The 20,040-nt window shown below is 44.6% G+C and overlaps 1 protein-coding gene across 1 annotated transcript in view; it reads left to right on the top strand.

The window, feature by feature from the left end:
* Window positions 1–4,380: 4,380 nt before the first annotated feature.
* Window positions 4,381–20,040, top strand: part of LOC143963786 (uncharacterized) — a 48,674-nt gene continuing 33,014 nt past the window's right edge. The window contains exons 1-2 of the mRNA XM_077473517.1: window positions 4,381–4,431; window positions 11,918–12,298. Coding sequence (XP_077329643.1) covers window positions 4,395–4,431; window positions 11,918–12,298 — 418 coding nt within the window. The 5' untranslated portion in view covers window positions 4,381–4,394. The remainder of the gene's footprint in view (window positions 4,432–11,917; window positions 12,299–20,040) is intronic.

Here is a 20,040-nt window from a genome sequence, read left to right as displayed (position 1 = left end):
AAGACATCAGTTTTGTTTGGGAACAGTGTTGCACGACCGCGCAAATGTCATTTAAAATGAGGCAGTGCCAAATCGCAAAAAATGGCCTGGTGCGGAAGTGGTTAAATATTGATATTTGCACTGAAAACTGGCATTTTGCCTAACTTTTTGAACTGCGTCAGTAAAAATATGGCTCTGTCAGTAATTTTGTGTGTCCTGTCAGTAAATTTCACTATGGGAGGTTGATCTGTTATCCTAGTGCGCTCCTTCCTGTATTCCTATGGTATGAGTCAATATCAAGTTCCCGTTGAAGGAAGCCTTGCTGTATGTAAACGTCTTTACTGAAACAAGTGAGATTGTTTGAAGTTTTCCTTCATGATTGCACCAAGAAGTTTTTTGGGTCCTAAGGGCTCTTTAACTACTTGACATCCACTCTATTGCCGAATGACGACCACAGCACGGATCTGAATTCCCAGGAGGCCGTCAGGGTGCATGTGGAGCGTGCTGTGATCACCAAGTCAATGAGACTCGGGTTATCACCGATTCGAGTAAGGGGCCGGTCCCGGCCCCTTACCATGTGATCAGCTGTCAGCCAATGAACAAAAGCTCTTTTTTTTTCTCCTCAAGCTGACAGCGGAGGATAAAAAAAATCTGATCGCTGGCTCATTATTATTATTATTATACACGATTTATATAGCGCCAACAGTTTACGCAGCGCTTTACAATGTATAGGGGGGACGACAACACAATTAACAGTGCAGTTCAATACAAAAGGTAAAGGAGGGCCCTGCTCGTAGAGCTTACAATCTAAATAGAGGGGGCGGTACAAAAGGTAATAGCTGCAGAGAACGATTTGATGGGGGCGGCTCGGGGACAGTTGTTCGGTGGGTGTGGGATAGGCTTCCCTGAATAAATGAGTTTTCAGGGATCTCCTAAAGGTGGACAGGTTAGGGGCTGATCTGATAAACAGGGAGTTCCAGAGGATGGGAGAGGCTCTGCATAAGTCTTGAAGGCGAGCATGGGAGGAGGTAACAAGGGATCTGGAGAGCAGGAGATCCTGGGAGGAGCAGAGGGGACGATTTGGGTGATATCTGCAGATGGGGTTGGTGATGTAGATGGGGGCGAGGTTGTGGATGACTTTGTATGTTATGGTTGGCATTTTGAATTTTACACGGTGGGGTAGGGGGAGCCAGTGAAGGGATTGGCAGAGAGGGGAAGCAGTCACGGATTGATTAGTAAGGGGTATTAGTCTAGCAGCAGCATTCATAATAGACTGAAGGGGGGATAGCCTGCTTAAGAGTAGGCCATTAAGGAGAGATTTGCAGTAGTCAAGGCGGGAAATAATCAAGGAGTGAACGAGTTACTTTGTGGTGTCATTAGTCAGGAAGGGTTGAATTCTGGAGATGTTGCGGAGGTGAAGGCGGCAGGATTTAGCCAGTGATTGGATGTGGGGCCTGAAGGAGAGGTCAGAGTCAAGGATTACACCCAGGACCCTGGCATGTGTGGAGGGACCAATGGTTGTGTTGTTGATATTAATGGTGAACAGGGGGGTGGGGGGGGGGAGTGAAGGAGGAAATATAACAAGCTCAGTTTTAGAAAGATTGAGTTTGAGGAAGTGGTGTGACATACATACTGACATGCGGTGACAGAAGACCGGGCCACCGCCTATAAAAGAGCTAGAAGAAGGCACGGTGGCCCGGCAAGAAGAACGGAAGAGGGGGACAAGACCCCCGAAGTCGGAAGAAGAGGGCGGCGGCGAAGAAGAAAGCCGGGCTCCTCCGCTAGTAAAAGAGCTAGCAGAAGATAGAGGAGGAGTCCGGCGAGAAGACCCCCGAAGAAGGAAGAAGACCCCCAGAGCTGTGCAATAAACCATTTTAACCCTTGTGTGTTGTGTTTTTTTTTTACTTTTTTTTACAGATGAATGGGTAGGGGTACATTGTACCCCATAATCATTCACATAGGGTGGGTTGGCTGGGATCCGGGGGCCCCCTTATTAAAGGGGGCTCACGGATTCCAATAAGCCCCCCGCCCGCAGACCCCAACAACCAACGGCCAGGGTTGTCGGGAAGAGGCCCTTGTCCTCATCAACATGGGGACAAGGTGCTTTGGGGTGGGGGGCCACGCGGCCTGGTACGGCCCCCAATGTTGAGGGCACGCAGCCTGGTACGGCTCAGGAGGGGGGAGGGCGCTTGCTCGTCCCCACCCTCTTTCCTGGCCGGCCAGGTAGCGTGCTCAGATAAGAGTCTGATGTGGACCTAGGGGGGGACCCCCACGCCGATTTTTCGGCATAGGGATTCCCCTTTAACTCCATACCGGGTGACGGGGCCAGCGACGCCTCCTTCGCTGGCCCCGGCTACCTGGAAATGCGCTCAGAATGAGCGGACTTTTCTCCGGGCGGGAAAAGTCAGTTCATTTCAAAAGTACGGCGGACTGGCACACACACGGCCGGATTGTCCGCCGAAATGCGAGTCCAGGTAAAAAAAGTCCGCCAGAGCCCACACACGGGGGAATTGAAGTCCGCTGGACTTTTCCACTGGATTGTTTGATCGTGTGTACGAGGCATTAGGAGCTCACAATCTAATGTCCCTACCACTGTAATACCCCCAAATACAGCCAAATAATTCATCTTTGAGTTTTTTAAGAGGGCATGTACAATTTGCAAGAACCAGTCCTGCCGATGGTGGACTTTACTGGCACCCACATGAGACAGAGTCCAATTCATAAAAAGTATCAACCTTTATTCAGAACCTTTTAAAAATAACGCTCAATGCGTTAGTAAATCGTTAGCAATGCGTTAGTCAATTGTTTAAACCAATAATGTCACAATATGGTATACACTGTTACCAAAAGTATTGGAACGCCTGCCTATATACACACACATTAACTTTAATGGCATGCCCTGTACACATGGTTGAACTATCTGGCGAAAAATGTGCGATCGGATCTTGTTGTCGGAAAATCCGATTATGTTTGGGCTCCATCTGACTTTTTCCGTCAGACTTTCCAACACACAAAGTTTGAGAGCAGGATCTAAAATTTTCCGTCAACAAAATCCGATCGTTTGTCCGTGGGAATTGTGTACACATGATCAGAATTTAAACGATCGGATTTTGTTGACGGAAAATTTTAGATCCTGCTCTCAAACTTTGTGTGTTGGAAAGTCTGACGGAAAAAGTCAGATGGAGCCCAAACATAATCGGATTTTCCGACAACAAGATCCGATCGTTTAAATTCTGATCATGTGTACACAATTCCCACGGACAAAGTGCCATGCATGCTCAGAATAAGTTACGAGACAAAAGCTATTGGCTACTGCTCTCTTTATAGTACGTATTGTACGTCACCGCGTCTGAACAATCAGATTTTCCGACAACTTTGTGCGACCGTGTGTATGCAAGACAAGTTTGGGCCAAAATCCATCAGAAAAAAATCAGACAGATTTTGTCGTCGGAAAGTCAGACCGTGTATACAGGGCATTAGTCTGTAGGATTCAATATTGAGTTGGCCCATCCTTTGTAGCTATAACAGCTTCACCTCTTCTGGGAAGACTGCCCACAAGGTTTAGGAGTGTGTCTATGGGACCATTCTTCCAGAAGCGCATTTGTGAGGTCAGACACTGATGTGATTAGAAGATCTCCGCTCTAATTCATCCCAAACGTTGTTCTATCGGGTTGAGGTCAGGACTCTATGCAGGTCAGTCAAGTTCCTCCTTTGCGCTCTGGTCCAAATAAATTGGTGGATGGGGGATTATGGTGTGGGGTTGTTTTTCAGGGGTTGGGCTTTGCCCCTTAGTTCCAGTGAAGGGAACTCTTAAGGCGTCAGCAATACCAAGACATTTTGGAAAATTTCATGCTCCCAAATTTGTGGGAACAGTTTGGAGATGACCCCTTCCTATTCCAACATGACTGTGCACAAAGCAAAATCCAAAAAGACATGGATAGCATGAGCGAGTTTAGGGTGGAGGAACTTGATTTACCTGTACAAAGTCCTGACCTCAACCCAATAGAACACCTTTGTGATGAGTGAGAACAGAGACTGCAAGCCATGCCTTCTTGTCCACATCCAGTGCCAGTAAAGTCCAACATCAGCAGGACTGGTTCTTCCAAAATGTACATGTACAAGATAATTTGGATGTGGCAGGGGTAGAGGTCTCCATGAAGCCCCATGCAGAGGATGTTCGGGTGGAATTTAAAACCAGGATCCAGTACTGGGGAGGCTGAGCAGGAACTAGTGACCAAACACTTAGCTACCAGGTAAAAAGGGGTTAATTTTTTTTACCTTTTTTTTTTTTCGTTTAGTGTGTTTCTGGCGGATGCTTTCTTGTCTATAGGGTGGGGCATGATGGGTGACCTTATTTTTATTATGTCACTTTAGAATGTGCCTCAGTTTGCTTGCAGTGGCTGCAGCTGGAGGTCATGCTACCGGTGTCCCTCATTATCCTGCTTCTGACAGGTGAAACAATCCAGGGAAGGGGTTTTTGGGGGGAACATTTACAGGGGTGTCTCCTTCCAAAATCTATGTTTTGGTTATGTCTGGATGCTTGGAAGCAGAACTGTCTAACAGCTTCTTATATTACAGGGTCACGTCGCCCTAAATTTATATGTCAACTATAAATGGAGACAAGTGTCATGAGCCACTTGATGAATTTTTTGGGGAAGTTGCCTTAAAGGGAAATAAAATTTGGCCATATATCTGTTCGAAATGTTGTAACATATTTGCTATTTGCCATTTTCTGTGTTAAAGTGGACCTGCCATAAGAGAGTTATGGGGGCTGCTATCTTTCTTAAGGTGGTATTAAATCCAAAACCAAGCATTTATTATATTGCAGCTTAGCAATTCTTAGATGTCATAGTTGATTCGTTTTAGGCTTTCTTTCCTATATTTTCATTTGGTGATCTGATCAGCAAGTCTGTTGTCTTTCAAAAGAACAAGCTTTCTTGCAGTTACAGGGATGAGACAAACCATTTAACACTGAGGCCGCGTACACACGGGCGGATTGTCTGCCCAACTTAGTCCGCTGAACCGTGTTTCAGCGGACAATCCGCTCGTGTGTGGGCTTCAGCTGACTTTTTCAGCGGACAGTCTGACGGACTTAGTCTTTCGGAATTTCCGTAATTTTGTCCGTCCAAACTTGGTTTTGTCCGTCCAAACTTGGTTTCAGCGGACAGTCCGCTCGTGTGTAGGCAAGTTGGACGGACTAAGTATGGCGCATGCTCAGAAAGGATTTACACGGCCGAAGGTTGCATTGCAGTGTATTGGACGTCGTTTTTCTAGTCCCGTCGTACGTGCTGTACACGTCATCGCACAAGCTTTCAGCGGACTGTCTGTTCATCGTGTGTGGTCAAGTCTGTTCATTCAAAAGTTGAACGGACTGTCTGTCGGATTGTCTGACGAACTTAGTTGGGCAGACAATCCGCCCGTGTGTACGCGGCCTTACAAGGGTATTTAAAGTGGTTGTAAACCCTTAAACACCACTTTGAACTACAGGTAAGCCTAGATTAAGGCTTACCTGTAGGTCCAAGAAATATCTCCTAAACCTATACGGTTTAGGAGATATTTCCAAAAAGACAGGCACCGCTGTCTACGGCGCATGCGCCGTAGACAGCGGCGCGCAGGCGCACTGAGCGCGCTGCAGATCGTGGCGATATGCCGCTCGTGTCGGCTCCCGTGCGCATGCACGGGAGTGACGTTATCGCGGCTCCAGCGAATCACAGTGCCGGAGCAGCGAGACCCAGAAGTCGCTCCGGGATACATGGCAGCGGTGAACATAAAGGAGGAGGACCGCTTCGGGGGCTTCGTTCTCGGGTAAGTTATTCATAATGCTAGTATGCTAGTAGCTCATTATGCCTTTGCCTTGCAGGTTGCATTTTTTTTTTTAAAGTGCCTTTACTTCCTCTTTAAAGTGTAAGTTCACCTTTACAGAAAATCCGTAAGATAAACTTACAATGGACCCCCCCCCCCCCGGGTCCCCCTGTACCGGAGTCCTTTACAGAAAATCTGTAAGCTAACCTTACAATGGAAAATCATCACCTTTTATATAATTATATAAAAAACATTGTCCTAAAAGAAAAAAAAAAAAAAACTGTTGCTGTAACTACTTGTGTAAACGCAGTGTGAGCTCGAGTTTGACTTTAATTTGTGCGAACAAACTGCACAATTAAAATTTAACTGGGACAACATGACCACTGCTGATTTATTGTGTTTGTTTTTTTCTTTATCAAACCCACACTATAACTCACGCTTAATGGAAAAAATATAGGAATATATGCAAAACATATATAAAAATATATAAAAAAAGACCGTCTCTGCTGTTACAAAGTTACTAAATAAGGGACTAAAACCTTAGTAGTATAGTATATAAATGGTAACAGCGCTGGCAGAATAAAGTGCTAACATAACACAATGGGGGTTATTTACTAAAGGAAAATCCATTTTGCCCTGCATGTGCACTTGGAAGTAAAGTCGCTATAGATCGGAGGGGGATATGCATGGAAAATAAAAAACAGCATTTTAGCTTGCACATGATTGGATGATATCTACTGTATCCTATGTAGATATTGGAAGCACTTAGCACTTTATATTTTTTTCTTATTTCACAGTAGGGGTTATTTACCAAAGGAAAATCCATTTTAAAGTAAAGTCGCTGTAGATCCGAGGGGGGCATGCAAGGAAAATAAAAAACAGCATTTTAGCTTGCACGTGATTGGACGATAAAATCAGCAGAGCCTCCCCTCATTTCAGATCTACCCTTTAGATTTACAGCTACTGCACTTCCAAGTGCACTTGCAGTGCAAAGTGGAGTTGCCTTTCATAAATAACCCCCACTGTGAAATAAAAAAAAATATAAAGTGCTAAGTGCTTCCAATATCTACATAGGATACAGTGCAAAAAGATCACACAATAGACCATATAAAATGTTCTGAAAATGTGCCAAATGCTCCCAATGATAATCAATATCACTGCATGAATGTTTCTGATTAGATGATCTCCCCTCTTGTGACCCTACTCACCAAAGTTGGTGGACCCTCAGTTTGCAGTCCGGGGGTCAAAAAGGCTTAGCCCTTGTACACACGGTCGGAGATTCCGACAACCAAAGTTGGTGGACCCTCAGCTTTGTAGTCTGGGGGTCAAACAGGCTTAGCCCTTGTACACACGGTCGGAGTTTCCGACAACCAAAGTTGGTGGACCCTCAGCTTTGTAGTCTGGGGGTCAAACAGGCTTAGCCCTTGTACACACGGTCGGAGATTCCGACAACCAAATCCGTCGGATTTTGTCCATCGGATTTTGTCCGACGGATTTTGTCTGAAACTGTTGTATACACACGATCGGACAAAGTTGTCGGAAAATCCGACGTGATGACGTTATTTCGTTACGACGGGACTACGTTCACGCTAGTAGCCAATAGCTTTGGTGTAGGAATTTAATCTGAGCATGCATGGCACTTTGTTCAATCGGAATTGAAGCGCCAACCCCAGCCATTTCTCCGATAAATTGCCTGCAAAAAAATGTATTTTCTGGCAGTGCCCCTCCCGAGACTAGGCTCTGGATCTGCCCCTGGCTACAGTAAGGTGGGGGTTAAAAATTATTCAAGTACAGTAAGAGGAGGTCTGAACTTAAGGAGGGTCTTCAAGAGAGATACATCACTGGAGGATAGTGGGGTGTAGCAGGGTGGGGTTGGGTGGTCCTTAGGGGTTGCTAGGAAGGGTGTGGGGATTCTAAAATCATTCGTCTTGGGACAGCAAACAACGACATTCCCCCGCCCACCCGCCCCCTTTTTTTGTGCAGGTCAAGGATAAGTTTGTTTGTTGTTTTAGCTTGTTTCTAGTGACAGGGTCACTTCGGATGTCGTAGCAGCTAGCAGTGGTCATAGGGATTTGTAAGCGGGGGATGGTAACATTATTTGGAGGACGATGGGCTGGGCCCCTCACAGAGATGAGTGGACCTGCCCTAATGAGGGCAGAAGTAGGAGGTGGCTGTATCGGCTGGTGAGTTTTGCCAAATTAATTGTCCCTGTGCTGGCGTAAGTCATGGCTAGGGGCCGGGAAAGAGGCAAGGTGGTGCCAGATACAGACAGTGAAGTCAATAGTGCCTTCAAAAATCCTATGCAGTTATGTTACCAGATGATTATGGATGTTTTAAATGCTTTAAAAATGTTTTCTGTTATGTTTTGTTAATAAAAGGCTGCTATGGCCATTTAAACCCAAAGAACAAGGTGTAATGGGTGGTGTAGTGGTTAGCACTCTCACCTAGCAGTAGGAAGCGTCGCTGGTTCGCATCCCAACCACGACACCACCTGCCTGGAGTTTGCATGTTCTCCCTGTGCCTGTGTGGGTTTCCTCTGGGTACTCCGGTTTCCTCCCACAATCCAAAGACATGTAGGTAGGTTAATTGGCTTCTGTCCAAAATTGGCCCTAGTATATGAATGGGGACCTTGGATTGTGGGCTACTTGAGGGTAGGGACTGATGTGAGTGTGCAATGTACAGGGATAGGGACAATTGTAGACACTCACTCGGGATGGACTGGTGTCTTTATTCAACCTTACTAACTATGAAACTATGAAACAAGGTGTCTGGTTTATTTACTGGTATGTTATGGAAATGAAAGGGAAATGGCATTCAGCCTGGAATTGGACAATAGCCCAGACATGTCACAATTAATTTTGATACATAGGGCTTACTATACCCCCAAAGAAACTTTTCCGGTATGGATATAGAGTAGATGATGAATGTCCAGGATGTCACGGAATAGGGGATTTGGTCCATCTGATGTGGAGGTGTCCAAAACTATTTAGGTATTGGAACGACATACTTGAAGAAATTAATAGTACCTTCGGGACCAAGTTGGAGATGGATGCCACATTATGTCTTCTGGGAAAAATATCTAAAAATATCAAGATCGCTGTAATAAGACGCTTATTTCAAGCACGAAAGTTAATCGCTCAAAATTAGCAATCTGTAAGGCCCCCCCCTACAATGGAAGAATGGGGGAGGGTGATGGATGCTAATGTATGGAGGGAAAAAGTGGTATTTACAAGTCAGAAGACATTGGATAAATTCTTAAAAATGTGGACGCCATGGCTGGATAAAATGGAGTGCCCATTATAGAGGTGAAGGGAGACTACTCTGCAAGAAAGAGCAAGGAGAGAGATCTAAAGCAGGATATGGCAAGGACTGGAATGGGAAGATAGGTGGTAGAGAGTAGGAAATGAATAAACACTATCTTTATTGAAACTCAAACAACGAATACCATGATAGATTGGAAAGTTTAGTTTGGGTTGCACGGGAAGGTGGGAGGGGCTAAAGGGGAGGGAGGGTTATAAAGAAGGAATCGGTACTAACTGTGGTAAAGGAAACACGATAGGTGCAGCACATACATTTTGGTTTGCCATCCCTGTTCAAGGGATCATCTCCTGATATGCTTCACAACGAATCGCTCCCAGCACCAGCTGAGGGAGGACGGGCAAAGAGCAATGGGTTTACTACAAGCTATAGAGGGCTTGCCCGGCTCCGTCAGCTGATGAGGGGAGGCAAAAATGGCTTGGTAAAATGTTTATTTTTCTGTATTTCTTTGATTAAAATGTATGAGCCTCTGGAGAGGTGCTGTATTTGTATTATATGTATGAAAGAAATGAAAATATAATAAAAAGAAAGTAGTTTGAATAATGTTTTAAATGTAATATTTAAATATGCTAGTACATCTAACACTCCCCTTCCCCCAGACTGACAATGCTGCTGTCCAAAGGTGTCCCCTGTGCTCCTTCATTCATAGTGGAGGCACTCTAATACACAAGGTGTGTTACTGTTCAGAAAAAAAGCTTTAAAAAAAAGAAAACTAATGCATACACTACACTACTGATTGATATATTACATGTGTGGTTTTGGATTTAACACCGCTTTAAAAATATTATTTGCCTGGAACTGATTCTGTTCCATCACTCACCACTCTGACTGTCTTGCATGGCAGTCTCATTCCTTACTAAGAGTCTGGCCCCACCAGACATACACATGCACATAAGGCATGGGTTAAATGCTCATTTGGCTAGGAAGGAAGAAATATATACCAACAAAGTAAAACGAAATAAAAGGCTTATGATCAGGATAAGCCTAAGGGCGCGTACACACGGGCGGACTGTTCGCCCAACTTTGTCCGCTGAACAGTGTTTCAGCGGACAGTCCGCTCGTGTGTGGGCTTCAGCGGACAGTTTCAGCGGACAGTCTGACGAACAAAGTTTTTCGGAATTTCCGTAAGACAGTCCGCTTGTGTGTAGGCTTGTTCGACAAACTAAGTTTCGCGCATGCTCAGAAAGGATTTACACGGCGAAGGTTGCATTGCAGTGTATTGGACGTCGTATTTCTCATCCCGTCGTATGTGCCGTTCACGTCATCGCGCACACTTTCAGCGGACTGTTCGTTCATCGTGTGCGGTCAAGTCCGTTCATGCAAATTTTGAGCGGACTGTTTGTCGGATTGTTTGACAAACAAAGTTGGGCGAACAGTCCGCCCGTGTGTACGCGGCCTTAGAAAGCTGAGTACGAACATAGTCAAGTCATTCACAAGTGTAATCCTTGTAGAGTTGCCACCTCATCCCTTTAGGCCAGGTTCACACTGATGCGACAACACTCCAACATTGGGAACTCATGTCGCATGACATGTGAAAATCAATGTTTCCCTATGGGAGCCATCTTAACTGGTCCGACACAAGTCGGTCCAACTTTGAAAATGCTCCCTGCACTACTTTGGTCCGACTTTGATCCTACTTAAGCCCATTGAATATCACTGAAGTCAGATCAAAGTCGGATCGCCGTCTTACCTGATCCGACTTTGGCATGTGACTTGTGCTCTGATGGTCTTGAGGGGGAACTCTACACCAAATTTTAAATTAAAAAAACGGCATGGGTTCCCCCTCCAAAAGCATACCAGGCCCTTTGGTCTGATATGGATTTTAAGGAGAACCCCCTACGGCGTGGGGTTCCCCCCAAAATCCATACCAAAACAAAGGACCTGGTGGTCTTGGAGGGGGAATCCATGCCGGTTTTTTATTTAGAATTTGGCGTGAAGTTCCCCCTCAAAATTCATACCAAAAAACAGTGCCTGGTATTGGCGGGGATCCACGTTGTATCCACGTTCATTGAAGTCGGACTGGTCTCTGACTTCAAGTCGCAGGGCAAAGCCGGATCCAAAGTAGGACAAGTGTCATGTCGCACCAGTGTGAGCCCCGAACCTAAACCTGAACACATATGGATTACACAGATTCTGAGGCTAATTTAATGCAGATAAGGCACCAAGTGAGTTTAATTACCACCTTAATCAGCCACGGAACAGTGTAATTAACATGTGTTCAGGTTTAAAGGGATGAGGTGGCAACCCTAAATCCAGGGCATTAAACCATCAGATCAAAGTCAAAGTCAGGCAAAGCAGAATCCAGGGCATGAGCAGACAGACAAACCCAATGATTAAGCACAATCAAAATGTTCGGCAGTCTTTTTAAGTGCTTTGTTATAGGACAGGTGTGGTGTGCGCTACAGCAAGTCCTGAGCTGTAATGTGAAAAGATGACCATCAGCTGGCACAAGCTTTATGCTGGTCACTACAGGATAACATGGCTAAAACTCAGCAGAAAATTTGTGAAAACAAGCTGAATATAACTTTAGAAAAGCATCTGGTAATATACAAAAATATGGATGTAGAAGCGGGTGCCGGGTATAGGGCAGTGATGGCGAACCTTGGAACCCCAGATGTTTTGGAACTACATTTCCCATGGTGTTCATGCACTCTGAAATGTAGCTGAGCATCATGGGAAATGTAGTTCCAAAACGTGGAGTGCCAAGGTTCACATTCACTGGTATAGGGTGTTCTTGCCAGCTGTAACTTAAATCAGCTTGAAGTGGCCTGCAGATCATGGGGACCAAAATAATCTTACACTGGTATTTCTTTTCCAGGTTTTGTGACACCATGGAATGTCACCCAGTTTCCGGAGATCCTCCCTGTTCACGAACAAACTCAACTTAACCTTAAATGCACCTTTGACCAGAGATCTCCAAAGCCTACAGCCGTCACCTTCATGTGGTTCTGGAATAATGTCAGTGTCTACGGCTTCACATCGAAACAGGGAACCAATGGGAGCAACATAACTGAACTTGAGGACCCCAGAGTGAGCCTGGAAACAGATTGGGAAGGCACCAGCAATTTGACAATAAGGAATTCGATGCCTGGAGACAATGGACTGTACGTGTGCTTGGTGATAATACACACACCCCTCCCCATAACCACAGGAAAGGGAAAAGGGACTCAGGTTTTTGTGCTGAAGAACCCAGAGAAATGTGAGTATGACTGAAGGAAGCTGTTGGGGAATGATTATGGGAGCTTTGTTGTAGGGCACATTAGGTGTCACATACATTCTTGCTTCATGGCTTATTGCAGAAGTCTACAAACCTTTCACTACAAGGGCCACATCCTACATGTTTAAAATATTCACAAGCAGAAAGAAAAATCAGTTTTAGAAATTAATTAATACAATTTAATGAGTAAATAAACACGATCAGAAGTCCCCCTACCATTACATAAGATGTCCTGCCTTCACATTAGAGCACCCCCTCCCCTTCATATTAGAGTTCTACGTTCACATCAGAAGCCCCCCCATCACACCAGAATCCTCCCCATCACCTCAGAGTTCTTACTTCACATAAGAGCTCCTACTTCACATCAGAGTCCCATTTCACTTCAGGGTCCCCCTTCATGTCAGAGGCAACTCTCCAATGACATTAGACATCCCTCCTTCACATTAGAGCAGCCCTCTTCACATCCAAAGCCCCCACTGCAGTAGAAGTCCCTCCTTCATATCAGACACCCCCCTTCACATCAGAGCCCTCATTTTACCTCAGAAGTCCCCCCTTCACATGAGAGCGCCCCCCCCCCACTTGACGTCAAAGTCCCCCTTTCACATTAGAAGCCCCCATCACATCAGAGTACCCCTTACATCAGAATCCAAATCAGAGTCCCCCCTTACATCAGGGTTCTTTTTATATTCCCCCCTACATCAGTATTCCAATCAGAGTCCCTCCTAATATAAGGGTCCTTAGCCGAGTCCCTTCTTATATCAGCGTCCTCAGAAGCAGAGACCAACTGATCTGAATCCCAAGTCTGTGCGCTAAGTCTCAGGATACGCCACTGACCCTAGCTGCGGACTGGATAAAATTTCATAGTGGGCTGGATGTGGCCTGTGGGCCATAGTTTAGGAACCCCTGGCATAGTGGGACACAGGTAAAGAGAAAACTGTGCAGCTGCTGACATTTGAACCCCCCAACCTGCCAACCTGCCTAGTTCTTTCAGATCTTTCCTAAGTAGGGATCCAAGGATGGAGGACAGCCCTAGAGCATCCACTCACTGCAATAGTTAGCTCCCATGAACTGTATCAGTCCTGACAGATGACCTTTAAAATGCAACATAACTTTTTGATTTACTTTACCCTAAAACCCCATAAGCAGTAAACCACACTGCAATCTCCTTAGCCCTACACATCTTCTCTGATTTTAGCTATGACTCATTTCAAACCATATGTAGTTTCCACAGCTCTTTAATGCTGGCTTGGCATATATAGAATTAAGGCACAATAGCAATCCTTCTAAATCTTCATTGCCTAGCCAGGCCCAGGGGACCAGGGCACCATTGCCTCTTGGGCAGAGTTAAGTAATTTTAAAATTTGTCTGTTCCTATTTATAAGTTGATAGAATCTTATTTTTGACAATGATTTCAGCATGGAAGGTTAATTTAGCATTATTTGTGGGGAGTCACTGCTGATAAAGCCCAAATACTTACATGCCTCCCAGCCATCCATACTTGTTGTGCTCCCACTCTGGCTCTTAATGATCTAGCATCCCTCACTCCTTGAAAGAAGTCAGGGAAGCACAAATGGCTTGGTGGGGTAACATTTCATCTCTTGGTTGGATCCTGTATGTTTTAAAGAGTGTGAAGAATTGGTCTCCAGTCACTTTTGAAAGGGTTGACAAAGTTTATTTAGTATGAACTCTGGGGAGAAAGGGATTAGGGCACAGCATACCCAAAGAACCATATGTAGAATTTGAATCCTACTTACAGTTAATATACTGTAGAAAATGAACTTTAAGCCAGGCCGACACGCTGTATTCTTCTGACTGTAAAGCATTTACAGCACATGAACTCCTTGGACGAGGAAATAGACTTCTTACCATGTCCAAGCTTGTACCCAGCTTCTCCAGACATTCTTCCAGCAGATGTAATGCCTCTCTGGTTCCATCTCCATTCCTCATGGGTAGTCCCTGTGGCAAAGCAGATCAAGCTTTCAAGCCCAAAACTCAGGCTCTCTTTCTTCAAGTACATGTCCTCCCCAGGGCCGTCTTTAAGGCAGGGCAAAAGGGGCAGCTGCCCTGGGCCCTGTCATTGTTGTGGGGCCCAAAAACAGCTGCCTCATACTTGCCAAATATCCAGGTTTAAATTCCCTTGTCCCTTGAAGTTTTATTCCTGTGCTGTGTCCTGATATCTCAGTGTGAAGTGCTGCTACTAATGCTGCCCAGCTCTGCCCTATTGTTGTGTGCAGATGACTCACCTGCAAACCCTGTGTTTACATGTAAATAACCGGCATTCGTATGTAAATAGCGGTGACAATACTGAGTAAATAGCTGCGGCTGGCAGCATTGATATGTAAATAAATTCCTATGTATATCATGCTCCCCTGCTGTGAGGAGGTGATGTGCTGTAAACTCCAGCAACTAATCAGTGAGCCGTAATGTGTGCTGTAACTTCTAGCAACTAGTCAGTAAGCAGTAATGATATGCTGTAACTGCTGGCAACCAATCGCAATTGCTGCCTGATCTGATACAGAAAACTGATTTTAAGTCTAGCTACTATTTATTGTATGTCTCAGAGTAGGTGGAGAGGGAAATTGCATGGGGGGGGGCCCAAGAAAATTTTTGCCCAGGGTCCAATCTATATTAAAGACGGCCCTGGTCCTCCCAGTAAGCAGACCATGGAGATCAGAGAATAGCTGCACACCTCCTTCCCAGAAAATTCCTTTGAGGCAAAAGAGCTTCCAGAAGGTTCCCCCCAGATATTTTTACCCTTCCCGGCAACAATAAATCTCCTAGTGGTTGGCCAGGGAGGTATAACTATTCATAACTCAGAATTATTGAACCAAATCATATGGCAATTTTTAAAGTAAGCGATACATACAAGAGTGGGTAACACAAAAATACTAAATACATTTTACATTTTACATTTAGAATAAATATAAAATAAAAAATGCAGTGTTTCCAGTGATACTTGCCTGGGTTTAAAGAAGAAACATACAAAGTAATAACAAAATTATTATTTTTTTGGATCCACGTTAAAAGACAACTGTAAAAAATACGGATGCAGCCATTGATGATGGTGCCCTATCCTTAATTTTCTAGTTTCTGTACTTTTTTAGTCACTAACCATGAACACATATGCTGTGTGATATGGGGAATGTTTAGCTCTCGTGGCAGATGCACTTTTGAAGTGAGTTCCCATCAGTCCAAACTATTTTTAAAGGGTCTGGTAGTCCAATTTTATTAAACAGAAAAAAAGAATGTCCTTACACACAGATTTTCCATGCAGGGGTTTGTCTCCAACAAACACAAATAATGAAAAAACAAAACAAATACTAAGCCACCTGGCTCCTAAGACTCACTTAGCCTTGGTTGCAGTACCTTGATGCATGGGCCCACTCTTGCCCTCCAAACAGGTTTCTCCAGCCCTCCTCCCTCCCCGTGTTTTAGAGACTTCCAGACCTCCTCCAGCCCCCTGAACCTGCTAGCTGCCTCAGCTTTCTGGCACTCCTAGACCCTCTCTTGGTCTCCCAAGCCCGTGTAGCTGTCCTGACTTTTCCAGTCCTTTGGGCCAAACATCCCCCACACAAGGGATGCAGTCTCTGATAGAAACAACCCAATCTCTTGACAGGGATCTGTCTCTACAAGACAGTAGGGATGGCCGAACTGTTCGCCCGGCGGTCGGTTCGTGGCGAATTTCGGCTGTTCGCGGTCCGCCCAATCTGCGGACTATTGCCGCTGTTCGCCCAGCAGACTTACGTGTTTACTGTGTAAAAGAACTTTGACCAATGATGACACATCCATCATGTGGTACAGGATAGCCAATTGAGACATTACAGCACATGGACACTTGGACATTCCCCCTAACTTATAAATAGACCCAATCCGGCGGCCATTTTACATTCTTTCTACTGTCAATATAGGGAGAGGTTGCTGTGTGGAGCAGGGAGAGACTGCAGTGACACAAATCGCTAGCTATTAGATGCACAAAAGTCCTTTTAAGGACTGGTATGGTATAGGAGTAGTACAGTATATAGGGTTGAGTGAACTGCTGTGCTTGTAAATCCAGCAGCCTGTCTTTAGTGAGTGCAGGGAGGGACAGGACGCTGTGTGTAGCAGGGACAGTCAGTTTAATCATTAGCTGTTACTATTAGGTCCACAAAAGTCCTTTTCAGGACTGGTATGGTGTAGTAGTAAGGATATAGTTTTGAGTGCAGTGCTATTCAAGTTATTGTTGCAGCAGCCTGTGTTTTGTCAGTTTAAATAGGGACAGACAGGAAGCTGTGTGTAGCAGTGAGGGACAGTCAGTTTAATCATTAGCTGTTACTATTAGGTCCACAGAGGTCCTTTTCTGCTGATGTCAGTGCTCTCTATCACGGTGCTGGTGTCAGATCACTCTATCACGGTGCAGGTGTCAGTGCTCTATATCACGGTGCTGGTGATGATCATCTCCTGCTCCCTCTTCTTTGCCTACCCTGACCTTCCCTCGCCTCCATTGCCTCATGAGTCCTGAAGTTTCAGAATTTCACATATAAAATAAGAATGCTTGTAGTTGTCGATCCCAGATTCACCTCATACATGTGTTATGTCATTGGCCATGTGGTGAGACTATGTGTGCACAGTTAGTAATTATTTTGTGGCTGCAAATATGACCTGTAGGTTTGTAAAGTTCGCCTCCCATTGAAGTCAATGGGGCCCGCCGCGAACGTTACGGTTCGTGAACTATCGGCCGCGTTTGCGTTTCGCGTTCACGAAACGTCCCGTCGGAAGTTCGCCCATCACTACAAGACAGCAACTGTCCTGAGCTCTGACCAGACCATCATTATAAGGGCTGTGGACACACACACACTGCTGGTTTTCCACGAAACCCAGACACTGGGTTTAAGATCTCTTTCTTCTCAAGACACTTTGAAATCACCAAACTACAGAGCCCAATCCAAAAATACAAAAATCCAGTGAAATCTGTAAAAACAGTTTTCTTCGCTCATAATCTATACTCCAGAGTCCCACATGCTGAAAACGTGCAAATCCAGTGTCGTTTTTCCAACCATTCTCTAATCTCACACCGTGGCAGGCCCTGCACTGTCACAGCAGATAAAAAGTCCTGACTTGATAAGGAGTCCTAACTTGACCCTGACTTTCCTAATCTGCATATTTGTTTTAGGTCAGCGTCTTAATAAAGTATGAAAAGCCAGAGATTCTGACTTCTTGTCCAGATAAGTAAATGCTTGACCTCACAAATGGTGTTTTGGTGGAATGGGCAAAAGTTCCCAAAGATGCACTCCAAAATCTTGTGAACATTCTTTCCAGAGGGGTTGAAGCTGTTATAGCCACAAGGAGTCAGATCAACTCCAAACTAATGCCCATGGTTTTGGCATTTAGATGTCCAACAAGTTTATATAGGTGTGATGATCAAGTGTCTACAAATGTTTGGCCATATAATCTACCTGGGTAGTATAATTGTATTCTAAATGATAGGACTGGATAATAAAAACTAGAGTAAAAATCAAACTGCTGACAACAGTATTAGATAAGCCAATATTTTCGAAGGAACGGTCAGCAATGGCCGCTCCTCCCATGAAAACATACTTTGCAGTGTATGCTTGACTAATACTCCTGCAAACAGTTTGTCAGACCTTGGAACCTTTTTAGTTGCACGATATTGCTTTGAAACTCACATGTGTAACTGCTAATTGGAACACCTCTTTGATGGCTTTTACCTACTGCTAATTAGAAAGTTGACTTCATAAGACTCAGATCTATGACCGTGTCGGTTATTGTGGTTTATTTACTTTGTAGCCTTTTCATGTGATGCTTTTCTCTCCTTTCAAGTTTAGTGCTAATCAGTTATATTTAGAAATTTCAGCAACTTCTCATTTCTAGCTCAGCACATTTATATTTTTCCTGATTGGCTTAGCATGAAATGTGTACATTTCTTAGCTATCTACTGAATGTATGCATTGATTGTATGTAAAAAATATTTTAAATATTATGTCGATGTGTTTTTTTTGCTCTATGAGCATTTAAGCTACTCTATATGGCCAAATGCATGCGGATACCCCTCCAGATAATTGAGTTAAGATGTTTCCAGTACATTGCATATGCTCCGGCATACAAAGACATTTTAAACAATTGTTTGCTTTCACCTTTGTAGCAACAGTTTGGGGAAGGCCTTTTTTTGTTCCAGCATGAATGAGACCTTGTGCACGAAGCCAACTCCATGAAGACATGGTTTGTCCAGTTTGGTGTGGAAGAACTCTAGTGGTCTGCACAGAGCCTCCATGTACTGGACGGGCCTTAACCCATTACAACCCTTTTGGGAAAATTGGAACCCCCATTGCAGGCCAGGTCTTCTTATCAAAATAAGTAAGTACCTGTCCTTATAAATGCTGTTTTGTCGAAATGGGTAGAAATTCCCCAAAGCACTCTTGTGGCAATCCTTCCCAAAAATATTGAAGTTATAGCCACAAGGGGTTGGGGCTACTCCAATCTAATGCCCATGTTTTAGGAATGGGATATCCAACAAGTTCATATAGGTGCGATGGTCAGGTGTCTACAAACAGTTTGCCGTGTAGTGTACATGGGTAGGATATTTATATTGCTAGATGACAGGCCTCATTTATAAAAACTAGAGTAACAATCAAACTGCTGATCATAGTATTGCTCTTATTTTCCAGCGAATGAAAGATAAATATTGATAGATTTACAGTTTTGCTGATCAGTATGCTCTGGTGACATGCTCACAGCTTTCAATCAATATATACATGTAGTGGGACCCCGTAAGGGCCGCATATGTTACCAGGTCCTAAACTATAGGACAGAGGCAGCCAGGCACACAGCGACTGTTTATACACTCTGGCTCATTGATCAGTCTACGGCAGGGATATGCAATTAGCGGACCTCCAGCTGTTGCAGAACTACAAGTCCCATGAGGCATAGCGAGGCTTTCACAGCCACAAGCATTACACTCAGAGGCAGAGGCATGATGGGACTTGTAGTTTTGCAACAGCTGGAGGTCCACTAATTGCATATCCCCGGTCTACGGGTTTGACTTTTTCTGTATTTAATTAATACTCATTATTTATTATTATTTTTATATTAAAATAGGGAGGGGATCAAGGGTGGGGCAGGATACTCCAAAATGCTGGGACAAAGGTGTCAGAGGGCAGTTTACACAATTGCAGAACAGTTTCTTTTCACTTTACAGCAGTGGACTGTGAGATATTTGTAAAGCAACACAGTAAAACTGGAACAGTCTTCAGATTCACAATTAGGGACCATGTAGCAGCTTGTACAACAGATAGGAGGTTCTACTTAAAAAAACCCTGGAACAGGATCAGTCCATAGGTTCAGCATCTTGTAAGTAGCTTGGCATCCAGCCCTAGGGCTGAAGGGGCAGACATCCCCTCCTTGGCTCATTGATCAATCCCCACAGGGGGAAAAGAGACAATCCTCTCAGGGTACCAAACTATTTAACAGCACTCACAGCCACCTTCTGGGCACAGCTCCCCTAGGGCCCTCCTTAATATTCAGGCCGGTTACTTACTTTGAACCCCTTCAGAAACTTCAGACTAGGTAATGGCAACATTTCAAAAGCTTTACCTAAGGAATAAATCAACATGATGGCAATTGCAGTTAACAGTTTGAAATAAAATGAAGAAATTTCCCTAGCATTCCTAGTCCCTCTTTGGCAGAGCCCATACTTGGCAGAGGCCAGGAATGGTATCTTCAGGAAGGAC

The sequence above is a fragment of the Lithobates pipiens genome, unplaced genomic scaffold (assembly GCF_037356315.1).
Source record: "Lithobates pipiens isolate NorthernLeopardFrog02 unplaced genomic scaffold, aLitPip1_a1.2 Scaffold_8, whole genome shotgun sequence".
Classification (NCBI taxonomy): domain Eukaryota; kingdom Metazoa; phylum Chordata; class Amphibia; order Anura; family Ranidae; genus Lithobates; species Lithobates pipiens.
Note: the sequence above shows the minus strand (reverse complement) of the source record. Positions and strands in the feature narration are given on the sequence as shown.